At 47.2% G+C, this 19125-nt stretch overlaps 1 protein-coding gene across 9 annotated transcripts in view; it reads left to right on the top strand.

Annotated features, from left to right (window-relative positions):
- The window catches only part of ITPR1 (inositol 1,4,5-trisphosphate receptor type 1), a 299982-nt gene that overhangs the window by 152582 nt on the left and 128275 nt on the right, over positions 1-19125 (top strand). For all 9 annotated transcript variants that reach the window (XM_031470776.2, XM_031470775.2, XM_064496296.1 and 6 more), the window contains 12 exons: positions 31-184; positions 1217-1404; positions 4495-4633; positions 5310-5364; positions 7256-7421; positions 7509-7679; positions 8184-8249; positions 9188-9325; positions 12559-12684; positions 14715-14915; positions 16591-16842; positions 17367-17492. In XM_031470776.2, the coding sequence (XP_031326636.1) occupies positions 31-184; positions 1217-1404; positions 4495-4633; positions 5310-5364; positions 7256-7421; positions 7509-7679; positions 8184-8249; positions 9188-9325; positions 12559-12684; positions 14715-14915; positions 16591-16842; positions 17367-17492 (1782 nt within the window). The remainder of the gene's footprint in view (positions 1-30; positions 185-1216; positions 1405-4494; positions 4634-5309; positions 5365-7255; positions 7422-7508; positions 7680-8183; positions 8250-9187; positions 9326-12558; positions 12685-14714; positions 14916-16590; positions 16843-17366; positions 17493-19125) is intronic.

Raw genomic sequence — 19125 nt, 5'->3', positions numbered from 1 at the left:
TTTCCTCTCTCTCTTTTCCTGATACAATAGGTTGTAAATTTAGCTAGGAATCTCATTTACTTTGGCTTCTACAACTTCTCCGACCTTCTGCGATTAACCAAGATCCTCCTGGCCATCCTGGACTGTGTGCACGTGACGACGATCTTCCCCATTAGCAAGATGGCGAAAGGAGAGGAGAACAAAGGTGAGGGCGATGTGGAGAAGCTGCGGGGGGGGGGGGGGGGTCTGCTGATGCCCGCACGTCCCGGACATGCTCCCCCAGCCTCTCCTCTAACCGCCCGGGTCCTCCTTACCAAGTGACGTGCTGTCCTTGCTCTGTCCTGTCCCTCTTGACTTCTCCTTGTGAACGTTTTCAAACATAATTAAAGCGGAAAGAATGGTAGATTCAGCACCCATAGACCCACGACCTAGAGGCAGTGATTCTTAACATCTTACTATGTTGTTTATATTTACCTGTGAGTCTGTATATTTTGCCAAACCGCTTGAAAATTCCCTGACAGTGTGAAGGCTTATGTCTCAAAAATACATGTCCCTTCACTGTTCTTGATGTGTCCTGAGGTCCTCCATGTTTACGTTAGTGTGTGAGTCAATAAAATCCAGGCTGTGTCTGGGTATCCTCTTTCTAATTTGGGAGTAGGAAAATCTGCTTTTAAATGTTTATTTTCCTCCCGCTTTGGGGTCAGAGTAGACACGTACTAGGGACTCACGTGTGGATGACTGTCTAGCTGGTCTCCACAGCTAGAATAGAAGAAGTATGGTGACTTACATGCCTCCAACTGCTAGGTCCTTTTTTGCTTACTCATTTCGTATGCACTTTACCACCTAATCCTGTCTTTGGGCTTCATTATTTTCACTTCATAGATGAAGAAACTGACCCTCAGAGGGAACACAATGTACTCAAGACCCAGTGGTTGCTGGTAGCAGCCCTAGATGTGTGACTTGTTAACTCCTGTATCCCTAGTTCTGTGCACAGTGACAAGTAAAATTTGGTGGGAGAATTAATGTACAAAAATGCTTCTTTGGGGATTTCAGAGCTCTCTCCCCTACTCCCTGAGCCCCACATTTTTGATAGGTATCAACCTTTGCAGGTTCCCAGGGTCTTAGGATGTTTTAGAAGAGTTGTGTCAAATAATTTGTCCCGAAGGGCCCGTGCCCCTGGCCCTGGCGCACTCCCTGGAGATCTGTCATGACCGGGCTTTGTCCTGGCCCTTCCCAGGCAGTAACGTGATGCGGTCCATCCACGGGGTGGGGGAGCTGATGACCCAGGTGGTGCTCCGAGGAGGCGGCTTTCTGCCCATGACTCCCACGGCTGCTGCCCCCGAAGGCAATGTGAAGCAAGCAGAGCCGGAGAAGGAGGACATCATGGTCATGGACACCAAGTTGAAGATCATCGAGATACTCCAGGTAGCCATCGTTCAGAGGTGGGGGTGGGGGTGGACATGTGCTTTGCAGGGGTACCCCCGGATCCAGTGTCTCTGCTTTAATGGGGCCCTAGGCTTTCTGGGAAGAGAGTGGAGGTAAATTCTTAGCTCAGCCTCCAGTGCCCTTTCTGATCTGGCCCTCTTAATCCCTGAGCTGTCATCTCCGGTCCCTCCCCAACATGCCCTTGTCCCTCCAGCCAAGCCGAAGCTCTCTGCAGGTACCTTAGCTTTCCATGACCATGGACCTCTGTGTCTTCACCCATACTGTTCCCTTTGCTTAGAATTCACGCACTTGTGCTTCTGTACATAACTGAATGCCCTGCTTTGGTTCATAACTCAGTTCAAGGTTCCGTTAACTTTGTAACTCCCTGCTCCATCCATCCCTTCTTCCTTCCCCTTTTCATTCTTTTATTCAGCAAATATTTATGAGAATGATTCTGTGCCAAGTGCTTTTAAGCACTGGAGATTACATGTTGACAGGAGGCATAGTTGTATATACTGAGTCAGATACTGAGAAGTACTGAACATGTTAAAACATGAACGAGGGTCGAGACGGTTTGGAGGCCACTGTGGGGAAAGGTCAGGGGTCCTTTGGTTCATAGGGTTGTCAGAGAAACCTCCTTGTTAAGGGTACATGATCAGAGGCCTGAATGAAGTGAGAGAGCCAGTATGTGGATACCTAGGGAAAGAGTCTCTGGGGCTCCGAGAAGGAACAGCAAATGCAAAGACCCTGAGGCAGGAGAGGTCTGGGAACAGGTCGAGTTCAAGAGGGAATGGGAGAAGATGAATCGGGGAATAAATACATGCAACTCTTTTGACTGTTAAGACACACAGAGAAAAGTGGGGAGGTGGCTGGAGGGTGGTTGTTGGTACCAGGGACGTTTTGTAATACTTAAGCTGGGAGATGATGGCACATTTGTATGCTGAAGGGAGTGATTGCGTAGAGAGCGAGAACCTTCTGACGTAGAGGGGAAAGGACAATTGTAGGAGCAAAGTCCTTGCCTGCGCAAGAGGGGGTGGGAGCCAGCCTCCTGGGGAGGGCTTGGTCTTTGGTAGGAGAACCCTCCCAGCCCCCCAGCGCCCTGTGTTTTCCTCTTTCTGCTCTTTGGTAATTTTTATTCATTAGTAAAATCACCTGCTCCTAAATAAAGAGAATCCTGTTACCACCATTCTCTTTTGTCCCATGCTGCCAAATCTAAGCTCCAGAACGTGGAGTAGAGAACTATAAATGTTGACAGACTGAAGGATTTTTTTTTTTTGATTCTGAAATCAAAGCTAATTAATGGTTTGAAAGCATCAGTGGGACTTCTCAAAATGATTACTTAAGGCGATAGTGATTGAAGCAAAGAAGAAAACTCACTGAATTTCTGCCTGACCAAAAGTAGAGAAGGATTTCAAGGATTTCTTAGGCTACGACTTACAGGTCCTAAGGATGTTAGCATCATGGATGGTTAGCGGGAATGACGTGCTGGGTTACATCTGGAGATGTATGCACTGTAGTAACCTGAGAACAGTTGGTTGATGGATTCATTCTTTCACCAAATACTTACAGATTCCCTACTATATACAAGACACTTTGCTGGGCTCCACGAGGAATGCCCAGATGATTTATTTGGACTGGGTCTATTTCTACGAAGGGTTTAGAGTCTATTAGGAAAATAAGGTGTGATGAAGCTACGTGTACATGGAAATAAAACCACGAAGAAGGGGTCTCCTAGGAAACCAGTGGGTCGTGTGGTCCCACTTAGTAAGGACCAGAGGAGGTTTTAAAGAGGAGGTGAGGTTCTATCTGAACCTTTAGGCATGGCCAGGATTTGTACAGATAGAAGGGGCCACTCTCAGGTGGATGGAGCAGGTGGAACCAGGGCATCGCGGCGCACGGGCCAGTAAGCGGCGCTCTTCGGGCAGGGACGTGGACTGGGCTGAAGGGAGGAGGCCAGAGATGAGGTTGAGAAAGGAGGACTTGGACCATGCCCTCGAGAGCTCTGGGTGCCTGAAGTGTTAGGGCTTTGTTCTCAGGAGAGTCTGAGCATTTTCAAGCAGGGGACTAACATAAGTACCTTTGGGAGGTGGGGCTGGTAGCTGTGGTTCTGTAACAGCCGAGGCAGGAGATAGAGGGACATGAGCAGGGGTAAGTGACGGCAGGGAGGGATCCGTGAGAATGGGGCAGACGTAGAACCAGCAGGACCTAGTCACTGATGAGATGTGTGCATCACGGAAGGAAGAGGTGATGACACTGAGGCTGACTGAGGGTGAGAGAACCCAGGGAGGATGGACACCGTTAGTTTGGTACAATACTGAGTGAGAGACTGGGGAGACACCAAGTCGGGTATCCGTAGTCAGTAAGAAGTGTGCACCGAGAGCTTGGAAGCTAAGTTCTGTCTCGGTACAACAGAGGTGGCAGCCCTGGGACTAGGTGAGGTCACCAGGAGGGCGGGGCAGAGACAAGGAGAGGCTGGAAGGGAGAGTGTCAGTAAGGTCCTTACACAATGCCAGGTGGTTGGTCTTTGTTTTTGGCGTAGGCCCCAATCATGGAAGACGTGACCTTGTGTTGGGGTAGATCGGGGGAGGGGGAGGGGATACAGGAAGTGAAGTAAGAGTGAGCCCAAGGGTTTGTATCTAAATCAAAGAAAATGATCAGGAATAGAAAATAAGATCCGAGGGAACTGTCAGTACTAAAAACACGTTTTCCTCTGTCAGTTCTCTTAAATTAAAAGCACCCAGCTTCATCTTTCTTAAGGCCCGGAGTTGGCCTTCAGCACTGAAATTAAGTAATGTTTTATAGAGGAGGGAGCGGGGAGGGACTGATGGATTATTCCAGTCATTACATTAATCGCTGAGATGCTGAAATTCACACCAGAAGCTAAGGTGCTGGGGGCAGACGTGATGGACCCCATGGAAGTCTTCTGTTAAAGGGACTGGAGAAATCTAAGCCAAATATTTGGCTCACTCAGTGTTTAGGGGAATTGATGCAGCAGATACCAGGCCCAGCCAGAGTGCAGTGGCTTGGCACGATGTTGCAGGTGGCATGCTAATGTAACCCGTCTGTTTCCATTTCCACTTGAATCTGTAGTTTATTTTGAATGTGAGGCTGGATTATAGGATCTCCTGCCTCCTGTGTATATTTAAGCGGGAGTTTGATGAAAGCAATTCCCAGACTTCGGAAACATCGTCCGGAAGCAGCAGCCAAGAAGGGCCAAGTAACGTACCAGGTTAGTGATTCCAGAATGGGATTTCAGCCAGAGAATGAGACTCGGGTCTAATGAAAACTGCGAGTTCAGGCAGTACGTTCTAGAACAAGGGTAAAATGTGAATGTTTTTGAAGATTATTGTATTTGAGAATGAGATCCTTGGAGTTAGTGTTTCAGGGCTGGGGAATAATTGAACGAGCCCAGACCCCTGCTGGGATAGAGCTTGTTTCCTTCCATCTTGGAGGTTCTTAGTCATAAGGCAGCTGAGGCTTCTAGGGTTGTGGTTATATGAAAAGCCGAAAAACAAACAAGCAAACAAAAAACCCAAAATGAAACTCTCCAAGAAAACATACTCTCCACTAGCAACGTTTACTCCCATTGGGAGCTTTTCCCTGCCCAGGAGGCAGTGGTGATGGATAAGGAGAAGGGTGGTGGTGGAAAGGACCCCACCTCTCAAGGCCTGGGCCTCCTTGGAATGAGTCATCCCCCTCCTAGAACAAGGGGCCATGCAGTGAGGAGAAAACCAGCAGAAATGAGGAACCCTGCACACCAGGGCCAGTAGACAGTGTGACCTGGCTGCCGAGCTTCGCAGTATAAGACTGTGGAGGACTCGAGGTGAACCCGAGGGCAGGGGACGTTCACCAGCAGCGTGTTTTCCCCCCTTTTGCATCTGAAGTTCTGTTCTCTAACTTTGCAGGTGCTCTTGACTTCGAGCACATTGAAGAGCAAGCCGAGGGCATCTTTGGAGGAAGGAAAGTATATTTTCAGTTCCTATTTTGTAGGTGGTTCTCAGACTGGGGAATCTCCTCTTTCCTAGCTCTCAAAGGCTCCTCCTTGACTGGACTAGGAAAGGGTGAGGCTTTGGGTTTAGGTTGTGTGCCTGCTCCCTTTATAACTCTTACTGCTCGGGTCGGAGAGATCTTAGTTGGTTTGATGTGTATGTGCGTGTGTGCACATGCATGTGTGTGTGTGTGTGTGTGTGTGTGTGTGTGTATTTTGCCTACAAGAGAAAGGATTTAGGGAGGTTTCCCACAGTACGCATATTGCAAGGCTTCTTTAAATGGTGAGGAAATAGGGCTGAAAGAAAGAAGGGGCTCAAAACAGTGGAATTCACAAGGTTCTGTACTTTGCTGCTGTTGGGCTGCAATTACCCCTGAGGCTTTTAGAAGCCATTCAACACCAACAAGCACATGCACACGCACACGCACACACACAGGCACACACTCTGTTCTTTCATTGTCCCTAACATGAGATTAACGTTTGAGCTCCTTTCTAAGATGTGAGATTGCTCAGTGTTGACTCAAAACGTTGTTGTGAGACTCAAATACCTAAACGCCTCAAAACAGCCGCAGACTTGGGAGAAACACCCTCTGTGCGTAACTCTTGGAAGGTACACACTTAGTTCACTGTCTATTGTTGTGTAATATACTCACAAAACCTAATGGATTAAAATGACAGTCATTTGGTTGCCTCTCATGGTTCTGTGGGTTGACTGGGGCTCAGGTGGATGGTTCTTCTGCTGGTCACTGTGGAGTCTATCATGTGTGACTCGAGTGAGCCAGTGACTGGGGCTGACGCATCCAAGATGCTGTCCTCACATTTCTGGCTCCTTGGTGGGGATATCTGTAAGGCTGGAACCTCTCGCACTCTGCACACGAATATCTTGGCCGTCTGTATAGCATGGTGACTGGTTCTAAGGACAAAGGCCCTGAGAAGAGAGACCAGCCATGTGCAAACACAAATGAAGCCTTTGCTTGCATCATGTTGCTGATGTCCTGTTGGTCAAAGCAAATCGCCTGGCTGAGAGCCTAGACCAGACGGCCCATTTGACTGGGGGCTACTGATGTTAACAGTATACCTCGGTGCTTAATGGAAAAGCTGTGAAATTTGAACTAGCAGCATCACTTACTCTGATGGAAGAGGTGGTTGTTCTGAAGCTCAGGGTGTTCTGAGTTCAGCACGGTGACACTTCGTCCACCTAGTAGTGTCTCAGCTCTCCCACCGCCTTCCTAATGTAGGACAGCGGTGGAAGCAGCTTCACACAGCATGGAGCACAGAGGATGTGGGTGCTAAGTCCTGTCTGCGCTTTCCTTGCTAGTCTGCAGCCACAGGGGTCTCCCTTTGACCTTCATTCGAGCGTAAACACAATAGAGGCGCAGACACAGGAACTACGTGGCAGTGCTCAGGTGCATGGCGACCTGCCGTGTGATCCAGAGCCTGCTTATTAACTTTGTGGCTGTGTAAATCACACACAATCACGTTATGATAGATACTGAGAGAAGCCCTGGCAATATACTGATTAACCCCAGTTCAAAGAGCACTGGGTTGTGATGGTTTGCGGCAACCGTCCTCAAAGCGGGGGTCTCTGGGGTCGAACTGCTTGCTACCAGTTGTGACAAGATAAGTACAGAAGACGACAGTGAGCATTCAGGCCCTTGGGTGGCCATTTGACACTGTCCCTTCCCCTCACAGTAGAGTTGACGATCAAGCAAGATTGCATTGTTGAGGGAGCTAGTTAAAAGCCAGGCCGTCGGAGGCCGGCGCGGGAGTCGGGAAGCTCACTGGGGAGGTGTGTGTGGGCTGAGGGCATGAGAGAGGTCGTCTGTGGCTCACCTGGCCCCTCCCCTCCACGCGCCCCCGCAGTGAGGAGAACACCCCTCTGGACCTGGACGATCACGGCGGCAGGACCTTCCTCCGGGTCCTGCTCCACTTGACGATGCACGACTACCCGCCCCTGGTGTCGGGGGCCCTGCAGCTGCTCTTCCGACACTTCAGCCAGAGGCAGGAGGTCCTGCAGGCCTTCAAACAGGTAGCTCGGGTGGTTGGGTGTGTGCTGATGGTGTCATCGTCTGTCCGAGAGGCTGCTGCCTGCCGCTAATGGACTGCGTTCATTCAGGTTCAACTGCTCGTTACCAGCCAAGACGTCGACAACTACAAACAGATCAAACAGGACCTGGATCAGCTGCGGTCCATCGTGGAGAAGTCAGAGCTTTGGGTGTACAAAGGCCAGGGCCCCGACGAGGCCATGGACGGTGCCTCTGGTGAAAACGAACATAAGAAAACAGAGGTGGGTGACACGCAGGTGACGCTGCTGGAGGAGGTGGATGGGCTCCCCAGACCAAGTCAGCGTCCTCCTCTGGTTTTAGGTAAAAGTGCAGACTGTGGGATGGGCTTTATTCTCAAGAGATCTGCTTGTTAAGAGGGGTGACAGCCATTCTCGCAGGAAATGAGCTTCAAGCAGAAGCTCGTTTTCCCCCCTCCCCTGCGCCCCCTTGGCCCACGTGGGACAGGCTTTGCGATGAGGGAATTAGCACCTGGTTTCCCTGCAGACCCACTTGGGAGAGCACTTGTCCTCCTGCCCTGTTGGCCCTCCATCCTCTCCCCCGTCAGTGAAATAGCGCCCGTCGGGAGCTGAGTGTGAGCAGGTGAATGACGCGGGCGTACGCCCAGCCTGACTGTTGGAAAACACTGCAAAATGCCGGGTCTTTCCTGAAGTGTGATGCTAACCCCAGCTAACGGCCAGGGGCCCAAGTGTCGCCCAAGCCCCGCTCACGCTCGTTCTGCTTCCTAGGAGGGGAACAACAAGTCACAAAGGCACGAGAGCACCAGCAGCTACAACTACAGGGTGGTCAAGGAGGTAAGTCAGCCCCCAGCCGCCTCCTTCGCGGGAAGCTTCACAGACAGAAGGTCCACCTCTGGGGTTAAGTGCGTGGGTTTTAGCGTCAGATCTGGGTTCGAACCCAGCTCCGCCACTTAGTTGTGTGTCCTCAGTTTCCCCACCTTTTCTAGGTGCTCCTGGCACCTAGACTTCTCAAAGTTTACAGTCGAATGAAGGAGTGAATGATGAAACTCTAGGATTTACCTCCCACTAACGAGAGCTTATAATTCTGTAGGAATCGTTGCATACGCTGGTTCAAAATTGGGAGACTGGGGGGCTTCGTGGTTTTCACACTGGAGCAAACCCTTCCCGGGTCCTTGGCGATGACGCTGAGTCACCCCATTTTAAGAGATCGGAAGCTGTCATCCCACCGGCTGGTGGAGCCACAGTCCACTGGGTCTTCTGGAAGGCGTGTTCTTGGCTGTGTGTGGATTGGGTTTAATGCAATCTGTGGGGATACTGTTTGTTGGAGGAATTTCGCTTGTTTTATATTCTTAATGTATTGTGATCCCTTTTGTCTCCCTGCGCACACCACACCCCCTGCGATCTTTTTCCTGTTATGGTTCCTAGTCTTCTGAGGTTGGTTTCTCTTTTTCTTTAAAAAAGTTTTTTTGCCCGCCCCCCCCAGCTTTGAAGTTTAATTGATACAATGATAATGTACTAAAAGTGTACGATGTGGTGATTTGATAGACATATGCATTGTGAAATGATTACCACAGTCAAGTTAATAACACGTCCATCACTCACCTCGGGTTTTTTGGCGGGGGAGGAGGTGAAGATGCTTAAGATCCACCCTCAGCAAACTCCAGGCATACCGCGTAGCATCACGAGCTGTAATCACCAGGCTGTGAGCTAGCGCCACAGAACTGAGCCACTGGTCAAAGAAGAGGCTTTGATTCCTTCTTTCTTTCTACTAGATTTTGATTCGGCTCAGCAAGCTCTGCGTCCAGGAGAGTGCCTCCGTGAGGAAGAGCAGGAAGCAGCAGCAGCGGCTGCTCCGGAACATGGGCGCGCACGCCGTGGTGCTGGAGCTGCTGCAGATCCCCTATGAGAAGGTGGGTGCGCCCTGTGCCCCCCGCGCGCATTCCTGGGTTTCCCCGGACCCTTCACCCTGGGGGGCTGCGGGGGAGGAAATGATGCCGATGTGACGATTGTGGCTATAAAGCCATCGGAGGTGATTTATGTGAACCCAACAGAGCATCATCAAAATCAAGTCAAACCCCCCAGCACCTCCCTCCACTTCTAAGATTCTGTGAAGAAGGAGGCGCGGGTCTGCGCTCGCCTGCTCCCACACCACGACGGGTGGGGTCGGCTTGGTCTGAATACAAAGCTCAGGTGCACCGAGCTGTCTCTGCTGTCCGTGCACGTGGGCTTGTGCCGTGCAGTTTCGGCCGTGCTGTTTGTCAGGCAGGCCGCGTAAACACTGCAAGTTATTAAATGTGTGTGGGGATGCGGGACATGGCCCACTTTGAGGTCCTCCCCAGCGTTCTGACAGCTGGTTGAGTTGGATCTGTCGGATGATGCTTGGCTCTGAGGCTTTTCCTCTGTTGCTAGAAGTTAGATCGTGTGTCCCACTTCTCAGGTTTAATCTGTCATCTGTCATTGACAGTGATAGGATTTAGGGACGTGGGATAACGTTTACATCCGGGTGGCCCTTTCCAAAGCATTTGTTTAAGCTCCTAAAACCCAGTATGGTTGTTGTGGTGTTTCCACTTAATGGGTGAGGAGACTGAGGCTTGGGGAAGTTTAGCGTCCAGAGGCGCAGATGCTGGTCTCTTGAGTTTATCAGTGGCTCCCAGAGACTCACTAGGAAAGGGTCGCCTCAAGAGGGTTCACGGCTGAGCGCTTGCAGGGAGCCAGGCACTGTGCTGAGGCCTTTACGTTATTAGCTCATTTAATCCTCAAGACACGCAGATGACAGGTGGCACTATCAGTAGCCCCCATTTTAGATAAGAAAATAGGCCAGAGAGGTTCAGTGACTTGCCTGGATAGCCCAGCTTACACATGTGCATCCGTGGAGGCCGGGCCTGGGACATCGGCTCCTTCTGCCTTGCCTGCACCCCAGCTTGGTAGGTAACACCCCTTTGCCTGCTGCCCTCTTGATGCAGGAAGTTCTCTGCAAAGGCCCCCCCCAAGTCACGGGGACTGAGTGAATCAGGTGGGTCCGGCCTTTCGCTGGCCACAAATACGGGACAAGCTTAAGCCGCGGTACTGAACTGACTTGAAGTTAATACAGTTGTGCATGTCGTCCAGACTTGGCCGACATTTGAACTAGAACCAGCAAGCTGATTTACCTGCCTCCGGGTAAAGCACGTGAGGAAAGGGTTTGTGGCCCTGGCTTTGCCTGATAGCGTCGTCAGCTTCCTGAGTGAGAGGCGTTCGTTCGCAAGCAGTGTACGTACCTATAGGGAGCCAGGTTCCGCTGGGATGTGTGGTGTGTGTGTGTGTGTGTGTGTGTGAGAGAGAGAGAGAGATTTATTTGGGTTTTGAATGGGTACAAACATCCCAGGTTGTGAAAACAGTTGACAGATTCCTGTCAACAGGTGATGTCTTTTTTTGGGGGGGGGTAATTAGGTTTATTTATTTGTTTACTTTTTAATAGCCATGCTGGGGATTGAACCCAGGATCTCATGCATGCCAAGCACTCGCTCTACCACTGAGCTATACCCTCCCCCAACAGGTAACCTCTTGTTACGTGATGTCTTTCGAGGTTGCTTTCCCTATAAAAATCTGCTTCAAAGGCCAAAAGCTTTTTAGTTAGTCTGTGCACCAGCAGATCCCTTTCTTAGCTGAAGAAATGGAGGCGTGCAGAGAGGTTTAAGGTTGCTGCAGTGTCTGTCTGTCTCAGCCCTCTGATTTCTTAGCGCTAGAAGGTTTGCCAGTCTCTCTGTTAATGGAAGACAAGTGTTCAGTACCTCATAATAGCCTACAATGAAAAAGAATATGAAAAGGAATATATATATATATGTATGTATAACTGAATGCCTATGCTGTACACCAGAAATTAACACAGCGTTGCAAACTGGCAATACTTCAATACAAAAATAAATAAATGAGAGACACTTGTAACACCTGCACTGTGGTTCTAGGCCCCGCCGTTACCGTCCTCCTTAATTCTCCTGCTTTGTTCGATCATCACACTGGCAGCTCGGAGACCTTCCGTCAGTGTTCTCGACAGATGCGTTCTGTTTTCTCACAGGGCTGTTGCCTAGACCAGGGTGGGCTGGCTACAGACATGACCCCAGCCAGCCCACCACCTGTTTTTATGTAGCATATGAGCTCAGTGGTGGCTGCGTTTTTGAATAGTTAATTGTTAGCAGTTTTATAAGTTCGTGCCTAATGTCCTCTGTTTTGCTTTTTGGCCCATAAAGCCTTCAAGTATGTATCTGGGTCATAAAAAAAAAGTCTGTTAACATTTAGTCTCTCTCTATCTCCCTCTCCCCCTCTCCCTCCCTCCCTCCCTCTCTCTCTCTCTCTATCTGTGTGTGTGTGTATATATATATATATATGTTTTTTTTTTTTTTTTTAGTTTGGCAGGGATAGGTAATGCTAGTACTTAGTCTAGACCAGTCCCAGTAGCTAACATTTATTGAATGATTACTGTCTACACACTTGACATGAATTTTCTCATTTAATCTTCGTAAAAACAATATAGAGTGTGCACTTTTATTAGCTCCGTTTTACAGATGAGGAAACTGAAATAATGTGCCCGAAGTGACGAGGTAAGGCAGATGTATTTGCGCTAACTTACACTCTAAGGAGATTTCCACTCTGTCATGTCACCACAAGCCAGTGTGTCTTAGGTTACATCGCTCAAAAAGGTGTGCCCGAGAGCTGGGGACGTGTGGGCTCACCACCGGTGATGAAGCCGGCCCCTGCTCTGCCGTCAGTCCTATTTTCGGAAGTTGGGGGTTCAGAAATGTCAGCTGTCACTAGACAGTGAAATCCCAGACTTTTTCTTAGTCTTTACTCTCTATTGCCTTTTCTCCAAATAAAATCTTTCCATTTTTGCACAAGGCTAGTGGGAGAGAATTCATTTTTATCTATGATGCATACACAAGTCGCTGGCTTCTTTTCAGGGTCAGCACGGCAGCCCCTCAATATTTCCACACAACGGGCCCCCAGCCAACCCCTCCCTCCAGAGCCCCCCGCTTTAGGAGGAGGGGGTGGGAGCGTCACAGAACCTGGTCTCCTGGCCTGGAGATCAGTGCTTTCTCCTGGGGACCCTCTCTCCTCTAAGGCGTAGCCCAGTTTTCAACCTGGGTTTCATCTGTCTCCTCCCACGCAGGCTGAAGATACCAAGATGCAGGAGATAATGAGGCTGGCTCATGAGTTTCTGCAGAATTTCTGCGCCGGCAACCAGCAGAATCAGGCTCTGCTCCACAAACACATCAACCTGTTCCTCAACCCAGGGGTGAGACTGGAGGACTGTCTGGGAGTCTGTGCAGGGAGGTGGGCGGGGAAGCAGAAAGGGGGAACACCTTGTTCTTTGGCCGTTGTGGCCACTGGGACTTGTTATAACACAGCGTTTATTCCATGATTAACTCTTAGGAGGATGTAAATACTCCCGTCTTTTGGGGGAAAAAGATGGGAGGAGGGAGCAAGAGGTGGTGGAGCAAAGTAAGAAAAAATTTGTATCTTTTCTGAATAACATTCCTCATTACATCAAACTCCAGCAACAGAGAGATACTAAGTCTCACTGTCCGGCTACAGCCTCTGAGGGTCGTGCATAAAGTTCTCTACATTTATACAAAACACAGTGTATCTACGTAAAACGTAATTATGTTACACTTCAGTTTGTTAAATATGGTTTTAAAATACATTAAATAGGTATTATGCCTTTTTTAAAGAAAAATGGTGGCACATTCTACACACTGTTTTGCATTTTGCTTTTTTTCACTGAAGACATCTTGGCTATCTTTGCAAGTCAGAGAGACATAAACTTGTCTCATTCGTTTTGATGGCTTCGTGGCATTCCGTAGAATGGCTGAAACATTTTTTAAACTATTTCCATATTAATGGACAATTAGGCAATGTCTCATTTTTGGCTTTGTAAACAATACTGTAAAAGACATCCTTGTACACACACACACACACACAGAGTCATCAGTTCTGCTGGAGCTTTCCAGGAAAAGGACTGGTGGATGGTAGGGTCATAGTCCCTCTTTGTCATGTTAAGAGAAAGAAAAGGCAAAAGATGAAAGGGTTAAAGCCCCCTGCCTCACAGCAATCATAAAACCCAATCAATCAGCAACTCTGGCTAAGAAGTAGAACATTAAGTTTCTGGAAGAGAACATGAAAATATCTTCATGACCTTGTGGAAAGCAAAGCTTTCTCACGCAGTGTGTGTAGAGCACTCGTCGTAAAGGAAAATATCAGTAATTGGAATTCTTTAAAAGTAAGAACTTCTGTTCATCAAATGACACCGTTACGAGTGAGCAAAGTGGGAGGAGACACTTGGAAGGTACGTGGCCCGCCAACCACAAGTTCACACCCAGAGTATGGCTCAAACTCAGGAAAGTCGGTACGGAAGTTAAATATGTTTTACAAATATGTTGAATACGTATCGTGCATTTTTTGAAGAAAAATGGTGGCATTGGTGGCGTACTCTACACATTGTATGAGGACAGCTGACTTTTTAAAATAGACAAAAACCTTTAAAATGGGACACTGCAGTAGAGGATATGAAAATGTCCAATAAATATGTCAAGGTCCTCAACATGCCTCATCGTCAGAGAAATGCAAATTAAGTAAGATGCACAGCAGAACAGGACTCAGAAGACCAGTAAGTACTAAGTACTGACAAGGATGTGGAGTAGCTGTGATGTAGACTATAAATTGTGCATACCTTTCAAAGCTGTTTGGAAGTATCTTCCAAAGCCAAACATATTTAAGCTCTGCAACCCAGCAATTCCACTCTTGGGTATAAAGCCAACAGAAATGCGTACATTACGTTTACCGAAAGATATGCACAAGGACATATCAGGCAGTGACGGTGAGCAAACAGTCATACATGCAGCAGTGTGGGTGACAACGTTGCAAGACTCTCATTGAATGAAGGAAGCCAGGTAGACGAGAAGGCTTGAGGTTCAAGAACAGGCAGGACTCATCTATGGTGATAGAAGTCAAAATAGCACTAAAATGGTGGGGAGGGCATAAAGGGGCCTGATTTATTTCTTGACCTGGGTGCTGGTGCTCCCTCTGCAGCTCATTTAGTAGAATAACCCATTGGCTTACTGTCCTGTGTGTTTATTACACGCTATTGAAAAAGTTCGGTAACAGGGAAGGCAGTACAGAAGCGAGAATGGAGACGGTTACTTTGATGGGTTTAATTGCTTCTCTCTCCGGGTGTGTGGTGGACTCTCCTTTTTCTCACTTGGTGCTCTGCTCTCGCCTTTCTCTGGCCATCTCCCTGTGCCCCTGCCCTCCTCGCTCCTGTGCCAGATCCTGGAGGCGGTTACCATGCAGCACATCTTCATGAACAATTTCCAGCTGTGCAGTGAGATCAACGAGAGGGTCGTCCAGCACTTCGTTCACTGCATTGAGACTCACGGTCGAAACGTCCAGTACATAAAGTTCTTGCAGACGATCGTCAAGGCAGAAGGGAAATTCATTAAAAAGTGCCAAGACATGGTCATGGCTGAGGTGACAACTGTGTATTTCTATATACCTTCATCTGGTGTTCTGTAGAAACTTAAAAATTGTTTAATCTTATCTGTCTGAGCTGGCACCCTCTCCAGGAGCCATAGGAAGGGACAAAAAGTAATTGTGAGTGTGTGTTCTTGTGTTTGTGAGTGTAAACTGTAGATACAGGCAAGAGTCTGATTTAGTTTGTCACAGCAATATATCTATTTATTTTAAGAATTATTGACTTGGATTCTTCTGAGAGGGAAAAACACCCCCAAAATACTGCACCAAAATGTAGTGAATGGAGATTGGATAGAATCCTGTGAACCAGAGCAGCCTCCCTTCTTTTGGATTCTGTGACTTTTTCTTTAATTATTCACCTAATTAATTAGCTAGAAAAATCGTTGCTTGATGGTTCACAAGGAGAAGCTGCCCAGTGGAGTTGGGGTAAAGTTCCCCTTGGTTCTCTGTGGGACATCAGATGGTGTCTGGTGGATGCTGTCGGACCAGGAAGGGTCCTCTGTCACACCCATGACGCTGGCTTCCATATATGCTTGGTTTCATCTTTCCACCTTAAAAAAAAAAAATGCAATCTCAAGTGAAGCCACCTAATACTTGGATTTATAATCCTATGTACATACATGATTCCAGTGGAAGGTGGTGGAGCGTCATTAACGCAGTTGGTTCGACCTGGAACATGAATGTTGGCTGTTCATGTCACTGGCCGTGGGATTTGGGACATGTTCCTCGACTTCAAACCCTCAGTGTGGGTTTCTGTAAGTGAAGGCATAGCAGGGCTCAGGTGGGCTGATAAGCAGATTAAGTGAAGTAATGATGACAGTAATAGCTAACATTTGCTCCACATCTGCTGTGCAACTCCAGGCACTGTTCTGAGCCATTTACATGTAGCCATTTGTTTATGTTTACAGCTCCATAGGTTAGGTATCATTTGTGTCTTCAGTTTTATAGAAAAACCTTGGCACAGTGAGGTTAAGTAATCCATCTGAAGTGTTTATCATGGTATCTGGCACATAATCAGACTTCATACAAGCTGGTCTTTTTTAAGTAATATTGACCATATTTATTCTCACTTCTGTGCCAGCCCTTTTTGGATCTTTTGTAGTTCATGCAGTGCTAAAATTGATTAGCTTTCTTAAGTAGATTTATGAGAAGCCCCCGTTCTGGGGGCGGGTGCAAGTTACCAGTAGGAATGCCTTGCCTGTTTGAATGTTGAAGGAAAGTGTGTCTTAATCAGAACTGGATGATTTTGTGCTTGTGAAGACATAAGGCAGTGTGTGAAAGAGTTGTAAGAATACTTACAAAGTGTGAAAAGAAGATGGAAACATTTTTATAAAGAAAAATCATAGCTTAATTATTAGTTTGGAAATACAAGTACAAGCTTGCAATCTACATTTTCCCCTTGACACATAAATGATTGTTTGCAGACTTTCTCCTCCTTGCTGTGATATTTTTATATCTATGAGTTAAAACGATGCTGCTGAAGGTTTTTAGTTGTTCACTAATAGAAATAAATGAAATCTAGATGAGTTCAGTAATACAAGTGTTCCTGGTTTTGGAAGGTAGATGCTAACAAAACATCTCTCTCTCTGTGAATATATATTTGTTTTTAAATGCTTCCCACATCTCTGGAAGCTTGTAATATAAACAAGTCTTGCTCTTTGATTTATTATAGCTGGTTAATTCAGGAGAGGACGTCCTCGTGTTCTACAATGACAGAGCCTCCTTCCAGACTCTGATCCAGATGATGCGGTCGGAGCGGGACCGTATGGATGAGAACAGCCCTCTCATGTACCACATCCACCTGGTCGAGCTCTTGGCCGTGTGCACAGAGGGCAAGAACGTCTACACGGAGATCAAGTGCAACTCCCTGCTCCCGCTGGATGACATTGTCCGCGTCGTGACCCACGAGGACTGCATCCCCGAGGTGAGCGACCGGATCCCCGGGATGGGTGGGCCCTGCTCGTGTGTCTCCACGTGGTGTGTGGGGCTGTGGCTGGATGGGAGGCTCCCTGGTGACTGACCCAGACGTGACCTGCAGCTTATTTGTAGTGAGAGTTCATGTGACTGAAACATCATCTTCTTGAGCATTGATTTTGTGCGAGATGAAGGTGGGAGGAAGTTAGTCTTTGCTTGTCTCCTAACAGTGCCATTTCGTGAACAGAAATTCTTAATTTTAATGTAGTCAAACATGTCCATCTTCTCTTCTGTGACCAGAGTTTTTTGTTTCACTCTTTACCTTAAAGTCATGAACATATTCTCTTCCAAAAGCTTTGTTTTTGAATTTTATAATTGTGACTTTTGAATATTAAAAAATCATAGCAATGGAAGTGGGCAGGGGAAAAGGGAATGACCATCTTGGTTTGTCCTCATCACTGTTGACATAAGGGGACTAAAGGATCCCACACACACTAAGGTGGTTTTTCAGAAAAGCTTGTTTCTCTCTTCCAGGTAAAAATTGCCTACATCAACTTCCTGAATCACTGCTACGTGGACACCGAGGTGGAAATGAAGGAGATTTATACCAGCAATCACATGTGGAAATTGTTTGAGAATTTCCTTGTCGACATCTGCAGGGTAAGGCTTTCTGGAACTCAGAGGCAGGGTTAAGGTGTGCATGTGTGTCTGGGTCTCCCTGTGCCGACGTCAGGTCAGCAGTCATGTGATTTCAACTCGCCAGTTTGTGGTGCCCGGGGGGTCCGAGGCTCTAACCTCTCCACACGCCTCCTTTTTCTCTACCTGAGAAAAGATTTGATTCATCAGGCTTCAGGGAAGGGAGGTTATTTCTGGTTTTCATTTCATCCTTTATGGATTGATTTGTGGATGATAACCTAGGACATGTTAAAATCAAATTTATGAAGTTTTCTTTGTTTTGACAATACATCTGTCCTCCAAGGACACCTTCCTTAGTCTGAGCGTTTATCTCCCGCCATTTGGTGTTGAAGATTCAGCTTTGCATCTGTTTCCTTCCTGACCCGGTTGTTGGGGTGGCCTTCTGTCCTCTTGATTTGGTTTTGCTCTGAACTTGATACTCATTCCAAAGCCATCAGACTGCTACCTACCAGGGCACATCGTGGATTTAATAGAGGTTTTGTGGTGGTAGAGTTGAGGGTCTTCAGGGGGAGAAGTAACATAGCTCTTCCCAGAGAATAACAGAATAATTGTGACATGAATCCCAATTTCAGAACTGTTGTGATGTTAAAAAGGAAAAAAAAGTGGGGTGCATTGTAGAATCCTAGAATGTAGTATCTTCTGCCTGATTATACAATTACCAGTGTGAGACAAAGAGCCTGCAAGAACTTCGACCCAAAGATTGTGTTTAATGATACTCATGTGTTAGTGTCATAGAGATCTATGTGTAATTTAAATATACATATATTTTAATCTCAGATTCTTCCTAGTCTTTTAATCCTGTAAATCTGAGGTTTGGGGCTTGGAATGGAAGGCCTACTTTGTTTCTTTAAAGCAGGACTCTGCAAAGCTTTTAGTAAAGGGGCCAGATGGTAAATGTTTGGCTTTGTGGGCCATCCGGTCTATGTCACAGCTACTCAGCTCTGCCCTGGTAGCATGAGAGCTGCCATGACAGCATGTAAACAAATGGGCATGGCTGGGTTCCAATAAAACTTTATTTATAAAAACAGCTGCCGGTGCTTAACTTTGCTGACTGCTGCCTGAAATTGTTCAAAAATGCTGTAAGATCAGTTACTAACTTCTTTTCTGGATGTATCTATAGACTGCTCAACCTTGAGCTCAGAACATGATAGTAAAATTTGACTGTTTTACCCTTTATGACATAATTTTTTATTTGAAAAAACTTTATATCTCAAATTATAGGACTATAGAATTTGGTAATAAAATTTTGACATTAAAAATGAATTTTTAAAACCTTTTCTTCTGTCTAATCTTATTCTCAGCAGCAAAGTTAAGTGTACAAGTGAAATCTGAAGTCTCTCTCCACCCCAGGACTTAACACAGTCGGTTATCCTGAGTCACAGCCCACCGTCTTCACTGCGCACCAGTGAAAGCTTCATTGAATGGAGGAGTCCTGTAGGGCTGGAGGCTGTCACACTCAGTGGATCTGAGTGATAGTATTTGATTCGAGATCTTGATTATATGCGTTAGGAAACCGTGGCCTAGAGCAGAGAGATGAATGGCTTCACCACCAGGACGGTTTCCTTTTAGGGAAAATAAGAACAACTGGAGTCATTGT

The sequence above is a fragment of the Camelus dromedarius genome, chromosome 17, assembly GCF_036321535.1.
Source record: "Camelus dromedarius isolate mCamDro1 chromosome 17, mCamDro1.pat, whole genome shotgun sequence".
In the NCBI taxonomy this organism is placed as follows: domain Eukaryota; kingdom Metazoa; phylum Chordata; class Mammalia; order Artiodactyla; family Camelidae; genus Camelus; species Camelus dromedarius.
The sequence above is the reverse complement of the archived record's forward strand: the minus strand, read 5'-3'. Positions and strand labels throughout refer to the sequence as shown.